We start from the raw sequence: 19,029 nt of genomic DNA, 5'->3' as shown, positions 1-19,029 counted from the left end.
CATTTCTCTCAAACCACCACATACTCCATCTCTCTAACCGTGAATGGCTCTGGAACCAAGTGGATTTTCCATGCATACCACAGAGACTTACATCACAACAAAGAAGGAGAAGCATCCTTGGATCACTCCCCAGGGCCCCATCTCTGTTCCGGGCTTCTTCTGAGAAGGCTGAGCAGCTGCATGCATTGCATGCCCAGTCAGATAACACAGCAGTTCCTCAGCTGTCTTTACAGAACACACTTCTCTAATAAGAGTTATCCATATGCAGCATCTTTTGCAATCTTGCGAGGCTGAATGTTTGGCTTAGTGATTCCTTCCTCAATTATCTCTTTCACCTCTTTCAAACAGAAAGAGAAGACAAAGACTGGAGAGATGGCTCAGTGGTTAAGAGCACTAGCTGCTGCTCCAAAGGTACTGAATTCAATGCCCTGCAACCACACGGTGGCTCACAACCACCTTGAATGACATCTGGTGCCCTCTGCTGGCCTACAGAGCATATGCAGGCAGAAGACTATATGCATAATAAATAAAATCTTAAAAGGAAGGAAGGAAAAAAGAAAGGAAGGAAGAAAAGAAAGAAAGAAAGAAAAAGAAATGAAGGAAGAAAAAAGAAAGAAAGAGAGAGAGAGGGAGAGAGGGGGGAGAGGAAGAGAGGGAGGGAGGGAGGAAGAAAAGAAGGGAGGAAGGGAGGGAGGGAGGAAGGAAGGAAAGAAAACAAGCCACACCTTTAATACTTTGCTTGGAAATCCCTACATTAACCATTTACAAGATCTGCCTTTTCTGCCCTCCTTGGCACCAGGTCCACCTGCACGTAACACAATCGCCTGCCCTCTGGTTTCTACTAACATTGGCATTTCTTTCTCAATACTATTTGACAGAGTCCTTAATACCTTCGGATCCACCAACAGTCTATTCCAGGCTTTGCGGACTTTTCTATGATGTATCTCAGTGTGTTTCTATTCCTAATTGCCTAAATCCAAGACTGCCATGTTTAAGTACTGTCTCAGCTGCACCCCTTATTCATGTGTCCCAATACCATCCCAGCAGCCCTCCATTCCCAGACACCAAAGTCTGCATTCATTTTCCATGATCTTTTAACAAGTGACCACAGCATAATAGTTTGATTCTTATGACATTTTCTCCTAAGTTCTGGTGACAGAAGTCTGAAATTGAAGCTTAGTGGGGTCAATTCTCCTAGGGAATGCAGGGTTGTTACATTTCTGGCCTCTTGTGATTCTGTGTAGTTGACATTTCCTGACTTGTGGCCAAATGACTGTAATTTGCCTCCTCAGCCGCAAAGTGTTCCCTCCCACAGATCTGTCTGTTGATCTGTCTGACTATCTGTCTTTCTGTGCCCTCTGTAAACATTCTCATTGTGGCATGTGGAGACCACTCAGATAAGCCAAGGAATTTTCTACACCTTAAGATCATTAATTTTGTCTGAAAAGACTCTTTCTCAACAATAATATGTCATTCATTCTTTTGCCAGAAAAGATGACATTCACCAATCACACAAATTAGGATGTGGACAACCTATAATGATGGGCCAGAGAAGAGAAAACTCACTCTAGCTCATCAGAGGTGTTGTCTGTCCACCGTGTACATCAGCACCATATCCCATGGTTCCAGTGAATAGTGTCATGAGTCAGGTTCAATGATGGGTGAAAGCTGTGGCATTCCATCGTTCACAGGCATGGTTGCCCACTCACCCTGTGGCTTACACACATGTGCCTCACACAACCTGCTTGCCCATTCCTGTGGTTCACACTTGTGGTTGCAGACCAGACACATGGTCATCAGCCTGCTCACTTACTATGTAGCTCACACCTAAATTCAACATCCTTACACAGGGTCACTGACCCACTGACTCATTCACACTACAGCTCGTACACATAGCCACAATCCTACTAACTTATTTATGCCCCTGTGGGTCCGTAGCTAGAGGTTTGTTGTTCTAGTTTCTCTGACCTCTGGCCAAGAGTGTGTGTCCAGATCTGTCACAAGGAACCCTATCTTTCACAGGATCCCCAACCCCAGTAGAAGTGGACCCATGCCTCAGTCCATCCTCATATGTCATTCAATTCTCCTATAATCTTTACTTCTAACCACTTGTATGTGGACTTCAGGGTTCCACAGCAGATGAGGACACAGCTTCAGAGATTGTCTGACTGGTGCCCAGAATGTGTAAGTTTACCCTATACAACCCACATCGAACCATGTGTGTGAACTTATGTGAGCAGTGTATACATACTTATGGTATGTGTAGAATGTATTTGTATGTGTGCATATGTATATATAGTGTCCATGATGCAATATGCATGTTCACTCAGTGTGCTTGTATGCATATGTATTATGTGCATGTGTAAAATATGTGTTTACATTATGCATAGTGTATTTATAGTGAATATAAAGTCTGCATGTATGTTCACATAGTATGTATTCATGTACATACACAGTGTATGCATAGCATGTATGTGTACACAAACTACACAGTGGGAGTAGTTGCAAGCACTTTCTACTCCATGTTTTTAGCTGGTCCCCTTCCCTCCTTGCCTTGTTTTCAAGGAGATGCTGACCTTCTCCTCTCAGTTCCCAGCTGATGCCCATCTGCAACACTGTCTGGGCCCCTTCTCCATGGAACTTCCAGCCTGATATGTCAGGATCCATACTTGACCATGTCTTCGTGTCCCTTGCTGCAGGTTTCTTGGTGGCCCTGAATGAATTTCAAATCAGTATTCAGAACACTTTGGTGTGATACCCAAGGCTCTATCTACCTAGAGGATGAGAAGTATGTCAGGCTTGGTTCCCGCCATCCCATAACAAATCAGGGTCCTGCTCTAAACACTTCAAGTAAGCCCACCCCTTCTGGGCCTTGAGGGCCGCCAGCCTGTCCCCATGCTAAAGCCCTCTGTGTCTTGAGCTCTGATTTCCAAAAGCTTAGGTAAGCTCTGCTGAAGCACCTGTTTCCTGGCCCCCCTTTGTTGTCTCTTTGTCTAGATTCTCAAGGGAGCCCAAGACTCTAGCAGCTGCCTTGATTCTCCAGGCTCCATTGCCCAATTCTGGGTATGTGCTGGGGTTGGTTCCAGGAGCAGCCTGGCAGAATGATACACTGTACTACAGACTACTATATGAGGCTCAGAGGAAGAATAGGGCAGGGGTTGGGGATGGGAGTATAGTGCTGGTTAGTTATGAGAACAAAGAATGATATGAGAATTACAGTGGGCAGAGAATGTTTATTGAAGGCTGTTTGCATCAAAGGCACAGTACACACCCGGACAGAGAAACAGAAAGGATAGAAACCCAGAGGTGGTCAAGTGGAGCTAGGCCTGGCCTGGCCAATGCTGGGTGGAAAGGAGTTCACAGCTCCCTGGGGCCACAAGCTATGGAGAACTCCATAGTCTGCCACTTACCTGCAGACTTGATGGAGCATCCAGGTGAGGCCAGGTACCAAGGAGGTCAGAGTGTTGGAGACTGGAGAGAAGGAAGCTGATGGAGATCTGATTTGCTGAGTGTGGAATGAGGAGTGAGCTCCCAGCAAGAGGTGTTCTCCTCCACACCAGGACATAGCCCCCTCAATCTAGAGATGTAGCTTCAGAGCTGGAGGATAAAGATACACAAGTGGACCTTGGGGCTCAGGGCTGCCACTTCTGTTCCTGCCTGGAGGGTGCTGGTCTTCAGGATTACTGGAGGACTATGACCAGGACCTTAGATCTTGCACTGACAGCACACAGGAGCACAGCAGCTGGACTGGCAGCAGCAGGGCTTGCAGCAGCTGGACTGACAGCAGCAGGGCTTGCAGCAGCTGGACTGACAGCAGCAGGGTTTGCAGCAGCTGGACTGACAGCAGCAGGGCTTGCAGCAGCTAGACTGACAGCAGCAGGGCTTGCAGCAGCTGGACTGACAGCAACAGGGCTTGCAGCAGCTGGACTGACAGCAGCAGGGCTTGCAGCAGCTAGACTCACAGCAGCAACAGGGCTTGCAGCAGCTAGACTCACAGCAGCAACAGGGCTTGCAGCAGCTAGACTGACAGCAGCTGGACTTGCAACCCCCACAGGAGCCACAGCCTCCCTTGCAGCCCCCACAGGAGCCACAGCCTCCCTTGCAGCCCCCGCAGGAGCCACAGCCTCCCTTGCAGCCCCCACAGGAGCCACAACCCCCACAGGAGCCACAGCCTCCCTTGCAGCCCCCACAGGAGCCACAACCCCCACAGGAGCCACAGCCTCCCTTGCAGCCCCCACAGCTGGAGCAGGAACAGGCAGGCACACAGCAGCACACAGGCTTGCAGCAACACACAGGCTTGCAGCAGCTGGAGCAGCAGCCCCCACAGCTGGAGCCACAGCCTCCGGAACAGCCACAGCAGCTCATGGTTCTGGTGTTGGGTTGAGGATGGAGAAGATCAGAGGAACAGGTAGAGAGGGAAGTGTGCAGATGTGGAGCCTCCTGAGTCTAGGGCCTTTATATCCCTGACCTAGGTGACTGATTGGTCCAAGGTCTCTTCCTTATGTCTATTTTTGTACTGCCTACACAGATACTGCCTGTGATTTAAAGTAATACAAACACTGCTATACCTTGTGATATACTTCCTTATACACACTGTTTTCCTCCCTAAGTCTTCAGTGCTCTGATTTCAGGTTCTTGTGTGGCCTCGGTGTAATTCTGGGTGTCCACAATGCATTCTCTGCAGTTTGCAACCCCCGGGAGGATCTACACAAGCAAGAAGGCAACCATTCAAAGTTCTCTTGTGGTCATTTTTCATCTGTTTCTTTCCCTTTGAAATTAGTTACCTGCCAAAACATTGCTCACACTGTTTAATATCATCCTTCACTAGAGGTGCAATTATCCAACTCCAACCTTTTATGGCCTGTTACTCATTATTGCACTACAGGCCTCCACACACAAGTTTTCATGCTAAGTCTTACACTAAGTCTTCATAGCCTTGTGCTTATTTTAAAATCATATTTTCTAAACATACTAGTTTATAATCTTTATATAAAATAATTTGTATTTCCCTAGACAGGGGATAATGCTCCTCCCAGAAGCCACAGGTTGCCAAATAAAAAACCCACTACTGGGTATAGGAGCCTCCTCATCAAGCTGTTGATCAGAGGTGTCCTGGAGATTTCCTTGGACAAGTATAAGCCATTGCCACTGCTCTTAGTTGCCCACAAGAATTTGATATTTAAGATCCTGTTGCTGAAGACACCATATACATCAATCATATAACATGGAGAATCAAACAGGTGCCGGCCTGGAAGCTTCCTCCCTGATGGCTGACTTTCTTAGTATTGGAAGGTTGGACATGCCTGGTGCAGTAAATTGTCAGGTAAGACCCAGAGCCAGAAGAATATGGTGAACCAGAAACACAAAGCAAAACAACCATTTGTGAAGCCTGGAGTGATGTTAATGAGGAATTCTGAGGGTGGGAAAGCAGGGTTATGCAAAGCACTGGCTGCCAAAAACACATCTTAGGAAGTGCTGATGCTTGGCAAATCAAATGGCCATATGTGTCCCAGACCCTGGGAAACCAGGTGGGTGTTGCTATGCTAATGCCAGAGCTGTTGTGGCTGTAACCACATGAATGCTACCATATCTTAGCTACCTGTATGTGTGAGGCATATGTCCCCAGATTACTGAAGATTCTACCCATCCTGAGCCAAGTGTTTCTGGACACTCCCAGGCAAAGTGAAAGAAGATAGGATTAAAAGGAAAGAGGGAAGGAGGGGGATAGATTGGCTGCTGAGACCTGCATTCTTTCAGGTGTTCAGCTGCCTCCAGAATTAGCAGAATTAGCAGAATTAGCAGAATTAGCAGAATGTTTTAAGAGATTGGAAACATAACCTTACCTTTTTCTTTTTTATTGTTAATTTATTTTTTACATTCCAACCAGTTCTCCCTCCCTCTCCTCCTGCACCCTTCACTTCCCTCCCCTCCCACCTGCCCCTCAGAGAGGGCAAAGCCTCCCCTAGGAAGTCTACTATGTCTGTCCCATCATCTTTTTGAGGCAATACCGTACATTTTAGTTGGCAGCTCTCAGTTGTCAACAAATGTCAAATTCCAGCAACTGTCTGTCAAGATTTCTGGGTTCTTGTGTCCTGCAATACGAAACTGAGCAGGGACATGTGAACAGCAGTAGAAGTAGAAGTCATTAGGACAAGTGCACTCCCTAGGGAGGGTAAGGGCTGAAGCTGGGACACAGGCCAGAAGCTCAGAGTGCCCACTTCCCACAGGCTGGGGTCTCCAAAGCTCGCTTGCATGGCCCACCTTTTTTTGTGCATTCTCTATTACACATTGGTCTTTGGCAGACAGTTTTCAGTCTTCCTTTCCACCAAGTGGTTACTTTCATATGGTAATTTTTAAATGTATCGTTTTAATACTTTTTAAAATTTATTTAATGAGTATGGCTGTTTTGCCTGCATGAATGAATATATGGGAACCATTTATGTGCCTGGTGCTGGTGAGAACCTTTGTTCCATCCTTTGGAACTGGAGTAACAGATGATTGTGAGCTACCTTGTAGGTACTGGAAATCGAACTTGGGTCTTCTGGAAAAACAGCCAGTGCTCTCAGCTGCCAAGCTATCTGTCCAAATTCCTTTCATATGGTAATCTTAAATATTTTTATTATTACATATGTGTTTGCATGCCACATGAATGCAGGTGCTACATGTATGCAGGTGCCACATGTGTAGGTGTCCCCAGAAGACAGAGTTGTGTTTGCTGGAGATGTATTGGTATCTTGTAAGTTCAGTTCACAAGATCACCTCCAGATTCAGGTCAGAACTTCCATCAGCATGGAAGAAATGACCAAAGAGAGCTCATTTTCCTTCAGCTCCCCCAAAAGATTTTTTGGGACCACAGCTCTCAGGAGGGGCTGTGTAGCAGGAGAGTGGGGTCAAACTTACCACATGAGGGCTGTAGAGATGGTTTGGTGATTAAGAGCACATGCTGCTCTTCCAGAGTATCTGAGTTCAGTTCCCAGGACTCTTTGTCAGACAGAGTACAACTGTCTGACAAAAAGGCAGGAATTTAGATAAAGAAAGGAATTTAGGATATTTCTAATCTAAGGGGTTACAGAATAAGTTACACACAAGTCATGATCTTTATGCTTCAGTTGGCTCTAATTCTATTCAGCTTCTATGTTCCTCTAGCCTAAATACACATTTTTTTTTTTACAGGATGCTTGAAGCAATTTTATATATATATATTTACAAGAGTTACATCTCATTGGTCAAAAGCACATTCCTTTGGGTGAGTGATAAGGGCAGATCCTGTTACAAGCGAGTTTTCCCGTTGATCTGGTCCCATCACCTTGCCAGCCCCAAACAACACAGGCTGTTGGCCTGTTACTAACATTTCTTATTGGCTAGCTCTGTCTTAAATATTAACCCATTTCTATTAATCTAAGTATTTCCATGTGGTCTATCTTTACCAGAATTCTGTTCTCTCAAGTCTCTACATGTTGAATATCTTCCTACCTCTTCTGGAAACCTCCTTGTCTCCTAGTCCCACCTATCTTGCTTTCCTATTGGCCAACAGGACTTTATTCATTAACCAATAAGAGAAACATATTTACAGAATGACATCGCCCATCAAGAGCCCTTTACATGACAATGCAAAGTCTCAAGGTTTCCGGAGTAAGACTGTGACCAGAGTGCAGTGAGGCAAGTTTCGAGACATAGGTCTTATCACAGACTTGGCAAGCAAAGAGCTGACATGATTTTTTAGGTTGCTTTATGTTAATAATCTTGGTTAGACACCTGTAACTCTGACCTTGTGAAAAACAAAAACAAAAACAAAAACAAAAAACCCTTTACTCTAGTTTGAATTTGCTCTGAGGTAAAAATGAGCTAATTATGTGTAGTTTGTCTTAGACTGAGGAGATATTGTTATTTTTTTGTGTTAGTAAAAGGAACAACACAGGTTTTTAAGTTCCTCACAATCCTCGTGGGACAATAGATCTAGTTTATAAAGCATACCCTAGTATATTTTCTATATATCAAAATTATACAGTTAATGAGAAACCATCTTCCTAAACATCCATAGATGTATGTGCCCATAAGATTGCGACGTAATCATGAGAGTACATATACACAGCATGTGAGATAACAAATTACGGTGAGAGTACTGGAGAGCTACCATAGCTGTCTTTGTACATGTGAATTTATATACAGAAGCAGTCAGTATTTATAGGCAATATTCTCATAAGCCTTGCCTATGAATTTTCTTCAACAGATTAGTTGAGCACCTGGTGGGTTTGCCTATAAATATCAGTTGTCATCTGTCCTAATTGTGTCATGGTCTCCAAGAGCTCATAGGAGAACAGGCGTTGCAGGCAGTTGTACTCTGTCTGACAAAGAGTGCTGGGAACTGAACTCAGATACTCTGGAAGAGCAGCATGTGCTCTTAACCACCAAACCATCTCTACAGCCCTCATGTGGTAAGTTTGACCCCACTCTCCTGCTACACAGCCCCTCCTGAGAGCTGTGGTCCCAAAAAATCTTTTGGGGGAGCTGAAGGAAAATGAGCTCTCTTTGGTCATTTCTTCCATGCTGGTGAAAGGTGGGGTCCCTGCGAAGGGTCTTGGCTTCCTACCTGTTGCTATTGTCCAAGTAAATAACTTCTGGCTGTGTATGAGTGCTCTGACCTCCAGACCAGCACACTGACAATCCCTTGGATGCCACTTTCTAAATGTCCCCCTGATGCTATGAATGCATCATGTTGTTCCTGTAACAGAAAAATTGTAAAAATGACCTCCATTTTACAACAGTTACCCTTGAGTGTGAATAGAGCTTGTGTTGTGGAGAGACAACACCCATGGGATGATGGCCTGTCTGTGTGAAAGGGGTGTTTGTAGATTGTTGCTAGAGTTACTTTTGTCCTGTCAGGTCCCATCGCTTCAGCCCCAAATGAACACACAAAGACTTATATTAGTTATTAAACTGTTAGCCAATGGCTTGGGCTTCTAATTGGCTAGCTCTCTTTAAATTATTAACCCATATCTGCTAATCTACGTATTGCTACGAGGCTGTGGTTTACCCGTAATCTGGCATGTTACTCCTTCAGCAGCATGGCATTTCTGCCGGGCTCCTGCCTACCTTCCCCAGAATTCTTCTCATCTCCTAGTCCCACTTATCTTCCTGCCTCATTGGCCAAAGAGTGTTTTATTCATCAACCAATAAGAGAAACATATACAGAAGGACATCCCCCATCAGTAGATGCCATCAAGACCCTTTGTTACTTGAGCTGATCCAAGAGGACACTGTCCTGTATGGACTTGGACTATGTAGGTGTGGCCTAAAATATGTGTATTGGTCAAGAGTGTTTAGAACAGAATTAGAATAACATTTATTTATCATAAAAGGGAACTTATTTGTTAGCTTACACCATAGGGGCTGGGCAATTCAACAGTGGCCTTCTACCTGCTGGAGAGGCAGAGAACCTGGTAGCTACTTAGCCCAAGATGTTAGACACTGCAGAACAAGAGACACTAAAACATAGCCCCAGTCAAGTGCTGAAGGCCTGGAGCACCACTGAAGAGGCATTGGCGTTGAGCTCATGATGAAGGGATGAAGAACCTGGAGTCTAGCTATGGCAATAGCATCTATAGATGAACTTAGTCAGGGAGAAAACAAAGCTTGCGCATATACACATATACACACACTCATTTCCTTCTTATCTTAACTCCCTCTCACCAGGACCTGGAGCCCATTGAATAGTACCACACAAATTCAGGGCATGTCTTCCCCTCCCCCATCTCACCCATCCACATCAACCCTCTCTGTAAACTTCCCTGCAGATGTGTCTTACCCATCCTAGGCAGCTCAGTCCAGCCAAGTTGACAACCAAAATCCCCCATCAGAAGAGGCATGAAGAGAGAGGTCAGAGAGACACATCCCGGTAGCTCAGGAAGATGCTGTGGATGGCTAACAGGATGAGAGATCTTCAGCTGTTGAGGATGGTCACTGGCAGACAACACTCAGAAAAATGAGGACATCAATACTATAACTAATAACTTAACTCTTTAAAGAACCCACAAGGAGAGGGCTCTGAGCTCTGGGTGGGAATCCAAGCAATGCTTACACCTCAGCAGTGGCCTCCACACACCCTAGAGAGTGAGCACAGTTTAGCTCTAACTGGACTTCAGAAACATACTCTGTGAGATTAAAAGTCACGTGGTTTGAAGTCTGAGTTTGTAGCAGCTTTGTCACACAGCAACAGAGGACTATCACAGGCCCGCATCCCATTTGACACTCAGAAACCTTCACTCCATAGACACTGAGTCAGGGGGTTTCCTGTACTCTCTACCCAGGCTGAGACAGATGTTGACCCTTAAGTAAGTAGCATCACAATCTGAGATTGCCTGCCCCACCTGCAAGTCCTCTGTGTCTGGGTAACCTAAACAATTCCCTAATAGAGGAGCTTCCAGACTTACTCTCACTTAGTGTCATCAAATGGCTCCTCAGCATTTAACTAAATGACCAAACTCCAGCAGAGTCCTGCACGCTCCTTGGTTCTTCCTACTACAGTTCAAGCCATGGTATCAGTGGTTCTGACTCTGTCCCATGTCCTTCACATGTGCACATGTGTCTTCATGCTAAACACTCTGTCTGCTGCAGGCATTTCATCTGTCCACAGCATGTGGACATAGATGTCCCTGGAGATGCCAAGGACAGACAACTTGCTAGAGTCCTCATGCAGGTGGCCCTGACAGCAGAGCCCAAGCCCTCCTACTGCCCACCCAGTGAGCCTGTGGGTGCTGCACCTATCCTCAGACAGCTGTCCCTCTGACTCCTGCACACCTATATGAGACCATCACTCACCCCGCTCTCCATGTCCGTGTTTACAGTATCCTCTTTGCTCCTAAGAGGTGTCTTTGAAGGTTCTGGTCTCAGGCTGTCCTTTCCTGCTAATCTGTGGTATGACTCAGCAGCAGTCATTTCCTAGAGAAGGTGGGACCATGATTTCCTGGCACCTGTGGACCCTAGGCCTTCATGGGGGGGGGCTGTATACCAGTCATTATCGCTAAGTGAATACGTAGAGTATAGGATGTAGGTGTAGGTGGGTTGGTTTGTTAGGCTGGAGATTAAAAAAAAAAAAATCACAAGAACTGAATCATATGCACAAGAAAGGTGTTAAATAAACATTTTAAAGTGCCCCTTTGGGCCAAAAGAAGTAAAGGAAAGGAAAGAAAGAAGAAAGAGAAAGCAGAGGTAGGAGCCTGTACTAAGCATGCCTCATGGTAGGGGTGGCCTTCCTGCTACTGGTAGGGAGGAACAGATGGGGTTCTAAGGGGGCTGTATATATGCCGAGAAAAAGACTCCCATCCTGGGTCACATGGGAAAGTAATGGGCAGGAGGACTGTGTCCTCCTCTGTTGCCCAACAGATGGATGGCCAATTTTGGAGACTAAGGAAAGTCATTCTGGATCACAAAGTGAGTTTAAAGGTTCAGGGTTCCGAGACACAATCCAGACTCAACTCCAGACACCTCAAATAGGTAAGATGACCTAGACTTCTGGTCAGAAGCTCAGATCTTACATTGGCAGCAAATGGGGAGAGAGCAGCTGGATTGACAGCACGAGGACCCACAACCTGAAGAGCAGCAAGGCTTGCAGCAGCTGGACTGGCAGCAGCAGGGCTTGCAGCAGCTGGAATTGCAGCCCCCACAGGAGCCACAGCCCCCACAGGAGCCACAGCCACCCTTGCAGCCCCCATAGCTGGAGCAGGAACAGGCAGGCACACAGCAGCACACAGGCTTGCAGCAGCTGGAGCAGCAGCCCCCACAGCCTCCAGAACAGCCACAGCAGCTCATGGTTCTGGTGTTGGGTTGAGGATGGAGTAGATCAGAGGAGCAGGTGGAGAAGATGTGTGGGTGTGGAGAACTCTCCTCCAGGAACCCTTATATCTCTATTCACTTGCTGCCAAGAGCATATGGCCGTTTCCTTGTGTGTTCAGGGGCATTGCTGGGAAAACCCCATTTGTCCTCTACGCAAAACAATGGCCATAACTTTGGTTTCTTTGTTCCCCTCCTGTTGTTCTCTATCCCCCATGTGCTGATCTCCCTGTGCACTTTGAAGACAGAAGCTGCATGTTCAAATCTGGCCTGTGCCCTTACAGGCTTCCCCACATACACACATATTTTCATGCACATATCTGACATGTTTTTAGCCTATTCGACTCCCTCATTATCTTCTTCTGTCACCTCCCTATTCCCAATGACCACCTTCCTGTTCCCAATCAGTCCCCTTCTACTTCCAGTGTATGTGTGTGCCAGTGAGTTTAATTAAGATTGCTTGCATTGAGCATTTGTGCAAGATTATTTACATGTGCTCTGAGATTATTTTCATTTGAAACACAGACTCTCCTGGAGCTGAAGAGATGGCTCAGCAGTTAAGAGCACTACCAGCTCTCCTAGTACAATTCCCAGCAACCACATGGTACATGCCCTAGTACAGTTCCCAGCACCCACATGGCAGCTCGCAACCATGTGTAACACCAGCCTCAGGGCATCTGATGAACTCTCTGGGGGAAGGCACTGCATGTACTTGGTGCACATAATGCAGGCAAAACACTCATATGTATAAACAAAATTTTTAAGTAAATCTTTTTAAAATGGACTCTTATATTCCATTCTACTTGGCTATCTGCCTGCATACAGGGTTCTGCCACAGCAATTGCTGCTCTATAATGCATCTTAGCATTTGAATGCATCTAATTCTTCCATCTGTGCTCCCTCCTTCTACTTCCCTCTTTCTTTCCTTCTTTCATGTCTCCCTTGCTCAGTTCTGTTTCCTTCCTTGTTTCCTTTTCCCCTCCCTTCCTCTGTCCCTCTTTTCTTCCCTTTCTTTATCCCTTCTTCCGTTTCCCCCTCCCTCCCTTTTTTCCTTCCTTCCTCCCTCCCTCTTTCCTTATCTTCTTCCCCTTCCTTTCTTTCCTCTTCCTTTCTACCCCCTTCCTTTTTCAGTTTTATTTTATCTGCTTTACTTGCATGTCTTAATTTTTTCCTGTTATCTGTGTCTTATTTTTTTTTCCTGTTATCGTGATAAAATAATCTGACAAAGGGTAACTTAAAGAAGAAACAATTTATTCTGGTTCATAGTTCCTGGGCACAGTCCATCGTGGTAGGGAAGTTGAGACAGCAAGCGTGAGAAGCAGCTGGTCACATGACATTCCCAAACAGAAATCAGAGATTGATGAGTTGCTGCTGCTGCTCAGCTCCCTCTCTTCAGTTACACAGACCAGGACCCCAGCCAGGGAGAGGCACCCCATTCAGTGGGAGGTCCATCCTACCTCAGAGAATGAAATCAAGATAACTCCCCACAGGTAAATCAAATGCCTTCTTCCCAGGAAACTCTAGATTTTGTCAAGTTGACATTGAACACTAACCATCCTACAGGAAAAATGTCAAAAACAAACAAACAAACAAATGAGTTTTATAAGAAACAAACTAAAAAGTATCTTGCATCTCAAACTTAAACATTCTGGCTGATTTCTTATGCTAGTATAGTAATCTGAGTAAGAAATGACCCCTAGGCTCACCTATTTGAACATTGGGTCCCTCACTGGTGGCACTGTTTGGGGAGGTTATGGACCCTTTAGGAGGTGGAGTCTGCTGGAAGAAGTGGGTCACTGCTGGGTGGATTTGATGGCTTCTAGCCTCAGTCTACTTCCTGTTCTTGCTTCCTATGCACAGATAACAAGTTATCCCCAGCTCCCTGCTTCGGCTGCCATGCCGTGCCTTTCCCCACCGTGATGGAGTTTCCATCTGGAGAAGCCAAAATAAGTTCTTTCTTCTCCAAGTTGCCTTTGGTGATGACATTTTACCACCACCACAAAAACTAATACACCTATTTTGACAGTTTTCTCTTTAATTTTCTTGAGTATTGTCTTGACACACCAGTATATATGGGATTTCAACATCAAAAGATGAGTTTAAACATTCTTTAAGCCCCCACCTCTGCTGACCATCACAGCCCTAGGCTTTATCTCAGCATAGTCTCTGACTGATCTTACCCAGTTGTTCTGTGGTCCCAGAAGCCTGCGCCGTGCAATCCAGGAGGCTGCAGGTGTTGGCCTTGACATCTCTCCCAGGTGGATAATCTCTATGGAGTTTTCACCTCTTCCTCTGGGTACTAGGCCAGCCGCCACCCCAAGAAGTTCCTTGAAAATGCAAGACTTGTGAGCTGCCTCTCTGAGCGCTCATCAGATCCAAGGTTTTCACTGGTTAAACTTTCTCAGATGGCATCCACCATGAGGGTCCCAAGAAAAAAAGGTGGGCAGACACATCCATTGAAGATCAGTGTTCTTGAAAAAGTCTTAGTTCTGACCGGACACTTGACCTTTAACATATTTAGGTCAGAAAATGTTTCCAAAGTGAAAATCAAAATGCTCTCCCTTCTTCTGTTTTTATGTTCTTCTTTCTTTTCTTCATCTGTTTATTTATTTTTGTTTACTTATTGAGATACAGAGATCTGCCTGCTTCCACCTCCTGAGCAGTAAAATTAAAGGCACGTGCCACTACTCACCCAGCCTTCTGGTATTTAGTGTCATTGCTACTGAAGAGCATTCCAGTGTGTGTCACCCATTTCATGCAAGGGGTCTGTCCCTTCTTCTCTGGAAACTTCAACAATCTCTTGAGTAGATCTCTGCTCTGTGGTGGTATAGTACCCTTGCTGGGTATCTAATCATTCAACCCCATGACACATGGATGAAGAGTATGAACCTGAAGATTGTCTGTCTGTGCTAGGAACTCTTGAATGGCATCTGGTGATGTTCTATTTTCTCCATGCCAACTGTCTCATGTGCTTGGCCCTGGCAATGAATGTCTGTGCTAATTTTCCCACTTCCTCTCCAGTGGCTCCTCCCCACATCCTTCTCTGAAATCTGGTCTAAGTCTACCTTGCAAAATTTCTACTGAGTTCTGCTATTGCATTTTAAATTGGAGAGGACTTCTTTTATTTTTTGTATTTTCCTTGTGTGTAGCTCCTTATTTTGTAGCTATAATCTGACATATTGCCAATTTAAAACTCTGCAAGATTTCTATTTTCTCTTCATAGAATAAAATGAAAACAAAAACACTGTTTACCACATGTTCTAGGTTCATTCTATTGCTGTGATAAAACTCCCTAGCCATGGGCTTTTGACCAGGATTACAGTACCAGGCAAGAAATTGCTTCCTGTGGAACTGGCTTCAATTCCAATCAGATGGCAATTGCTCCAGTGGGCAGAGCTGGCTTGGCGGGTCAGTATGTGGCTTGCAGGATCCAGCAGTGGGAAAGGCCACAGATGACTCTTCACCCCCAGAAGCCTGCATAGCACTTTCCAACACTATGGAAACTACCCAACCAGGAAGTGTGTGTGTTTCCTGGTTAGTTTGAGATTGGTGTCTCTGGCTCCTGCATAGTGTGTCATGCCTTTAGAAACAGTGTCTAACCATGTGAGCACAATAGGTAACCCAGGGAAATGGCAACAGCCTGCGTGGTTTTGGAGACCCCTAGGACCTCTCTGACCAATAACTCAAAAGTAGATATCTCAGGCCAGGCACTGAGATTTTTCATTTAATGGATCATGTCTTCAGGGAACAGCATTGTTCATCCATGCAAAGTACTTTTGCTCAAATGTCTTTTCTTTTTAAAAATCACACACAAACACCATTAATTTTTTGCTTGGTGGAGGAGCATGTACACACATGTTATGGCATATGTATGGAGGTCAGAGGACAGCTTGCCAGGGTCAATTCTCCCCTGCCACCATGTAGGTTCCAGGAATCAAACTTAGGTCAGCAGGGTTCCAAAAATCCAGGAAAAAATAGTAGCAAGAAAGTACCAATGGGGTTGTTTCAAATTAAGAAGCTTCTAGGTGGCAAGAGAAACCAATTTCAGAGTGAAGATATACTTGCAGAGTGGGAGCTATTTACCTAGTAAATATTAGTATACAGAATATATAAAGAACGTTTAAAAATAAACATCAAGGAGTGTGAGAGGTGACTCAGTGGTAGTTAAAAACAGATAATGGGGTTCAGCTCCCAGCACCCACATTCACAAACTGTCTATAACTCCAGTTCCTGGGTATATGGTACTCTTTTCTGACTTCTGTGAGTATGTGCATGTACACGCATGCAGGCAAACAGCCATACACATAAAATAAATAAATAAATAAATCTAAAAATAAGTTGAACATCAAAATAGCAAATAATTTAATCAATAAATGTGAAATGAACAGAATAACCCCTTTAAAAGATGCACAGATGCCTAATAAATACACAGGGGCTAGAGGACTCAGCACTGCATTAGGAAATGCAAATCGAAACTGCTTTGAAATTTCTCCTCATCCCAGTCAGAGTGGTTTCATCAAGAAAAGAAACCAAAGATGATGGTGAGGACATAGCAGAGCAGGGACCCTTCACACTACTGGTGGGATGTAAATTAGTTCAGACACCATGGAAATCAGTATGGAGGACCCTCAAAAGCCTGAAAACAGAGCCACCATATGAGTCAGCTATACTGCCTCTTGGTGTATACCCAAAATAATCTGTTTAGAACACACTGGAAACATTTAGTTCTCCTCGTAGTTATTCTGTTCCCAAAAGCTGTGTTTTACAGGAGCCTGGAAATCCATCAATAGATGAACAAGGAACAAATATGATTTGTAAACAAAATAGGAAGGAAGGGAGGAAGGAAGGGAGGGAGGGAGGAAGAGAGGGAGGGAAGGAGGAAGGAAGAGAGGAAAGGAAGGAGGAAGGGATGGAGGGAGGAAGGGAAGGCGGGAGGGAAAGGGCTGGGGAGACAGCTCAGCAGGTGAAGCACTTGCTGTGCAAGCATGAGGACCTGAGTTCAAATCCCCCAAACCCACATGTACTGCTTAGTTCTTTATCAATTTAACACAAGCTAGAGTCATCAGAGAGAAGGGAGCCTCCATTGAGAAATTGTCACCATAAGAGTGGGCTGTAGAGCATTTTATTAATTAGTGATTGATTTGGCAGGACCCAGCCCATCGTGGGTGGGGTGATCCCTGGTCTGCAGGTCCTTGGTTCTATAAGAAAGCAGGCTGAACAAGCCAGGAAAAGCAAGTTAGTAAGCAGATCCCCTCCATAGCCTTTGCATCAGCTCATGTTCCCAGGTTCCTGCCCTGTCTAAATTCCTGTCCTGACCTCCATTGAAGACAAACAGTGATATGGATGTGTAAGCTAAAAGAATCCTTTTCTCCCCGACTTATTTTTGGTCACTTTCTTTTGCCATGGAAATAAAAACCCCAACTAAGACACTATGTAAAATTGAAGCTTCACACAGTAAGGCACATCTATAGCACCACACTCCTACAATGAGATGAGAGATAGACATAGAGGAATGGCCAGAGAGGCTCATGGGACAGCTAGCCCTGTGACACAGCAGCAAACAGGAGACCCTGTCTCAAACAAGGTAGAGGGTGAATATGTGAGGCCTTTTCTTGATCAAATAGCATCATGGCACAAGCACCAACAATTACACACACAAACACAAGCACACATCCATGGATTTATACCATACATACAATGCTTGTTTTCCAAACAGGGTCATAGAGAAGGTGAATACGATCAAGGTGTAGTGTAGCACGTACCTATGGAAATGTCATGGCAAAGCCCTTTATTTTGTATATGTACTAACTTTGTTAAGCCTACAAAGGCATGGATGGACATTTTAAGAATTTCTCCAGAGCCAAGAACACAAAGAAATCTAGGTGACATCACCTTAAGAAAATAATGAGCCCTGAGAGACAGAGGGAGGGGGAGAGCTGAGCCTTCTGTCATGCCTTTGGGGCTGAAGGTCAAAGATGAGTTTCTGGACAAAGGTAGGTAAAGGCCCCATGAATGCATGGGACACATGTGAGTGTGCAGAGCTGAGTTAACAGAGCTGAGCCTGGGAGAGGCCTGACCCCGAGGCTGTGGAGTCATTGCTGGGTTCCAGGGCACTTCAGACCACAGTGGGATGGAGAGCTGGAAAAGTAACTGTGGACTGAAGGAAAGCTATGGAGTGTCAGAGAGCAAGAGTAGAAAAGAGAACTGTCCCGCAGGAACAAAAACAAACAGAAAACCTGGGTGGGGCAGCAGCTGATAACCACTCTGAGAGACAGTGAAGCAGGACCAGCCAAGGAAGAAGCAATGGCAGGAAAGACTCTAAGAAGCCGACCAAGAAGGAGCCTGGAGGCATCCAAGGAGCCAGAGAACTGGCACTGGAACTTTCTGCCCTGAGACACTATTACAAGTATGTTTTCCTGCCAGCCTGGACCCACCGCGGTGCCAGCCCCAAATAACACACTGAGACTCTGTATTAGATATAATGCTTTGGCCAGGTACTAGTTTCTTATCAGCTAGTTCTGTCTTAATTATTAACCCATTTCTATTAATCTAAGTATTTCCACGTGTTCTCATCTTACCTGAGAGTGGGCCTGGACCTCTGTTCTCTCCAGTCTCTACAAGCTCACTCCTCCCTACTACTTCCTCTTTCCTCCTCCTTGTCTCCTAGTCCCGCCTATCTTGCTTTCCTATTGGCCAACAGTGCTTCATTCATTAACCAGTATGAGAAACATATTTACAGAATGACATCTCCCATCAAGACACAATTAGAACAGACTCTCATTCTTGTCCAATTTAAATGAAGAGCCAGTAAAGTCAGTGTTTCTACAAGACAATGGAATGGAAGTGGATAAACAAGGAGAAATCTCACCATGCTGTGAGACACCCAGGCTGTAGGGCCAAGGGCAGGGATGGGTAAAGCTCTTCAGTGCCCAGGGGCACCAGATCCTGGGAAGTCAAGACCTGAAGATCTGCAGGAAAACCACTGACATGGAGGAAATGGGTCACAGGACAGAGCAATGTTTATTATATTGACATACAGCTGCACTGGGGGAAAAAAAACAATCAGGAAGTGACCATGTGCAGCCTCCCACCTGACCCTGGGCAGGGATATAAAGGCCCCAGACCCAGGAGGCTCCACACCTGCACACTTCCCTCTCTACCTGTTCCTCTGATCTACTCCATCTTCAACCCAATACCAGA

General features: G+C 45.3%; 1 protein-coding gene across 1 annotated transcript; it reads right to left on the bottom strand.

Moving 5' to 3' along the window:
- Positions 1-3,675: 3,675 nt before the first annotated feature.
- On the bottom strand, positions 3,676-4,387 carry LOC127228567 (keratin-associated protein 5-5). The gene has a single exon (XM_051193433.1). The coding sequence runs from the start codon at positions 4,363-4,365 to the stop codon at positions 3,706-3,708; it is 660 nt and encodes a 219-aa protein (XP_051049390.1). The 5' UTR covers positions 4,366-4,387; the 3' UTR covers positions 3,676-3,705.
- Between the last annotated feature and the right edge of the window lie 14,642 nt (positions 4,388-19,029).

The sequence above is a fragment of the Phodopus roborovskii genome, unplaced genomic scaffold (genome assembly GCF_943737965.1).
Source record: "Phodopus roborovskii unplaced genomic scaffold, PHOROB, whole genome shotgun sequence".
Lineage (NCBI taxonomy): Eukaryota > Metazoa > Chordata > Mammalia > Rodentia > Cricetidae > Phodopus > Phodopus roborovskii.
Note: the sequence above shows the minus strand (reverse complement) of the source record. Positions and strands in the feature narration are given on the sequence as shown.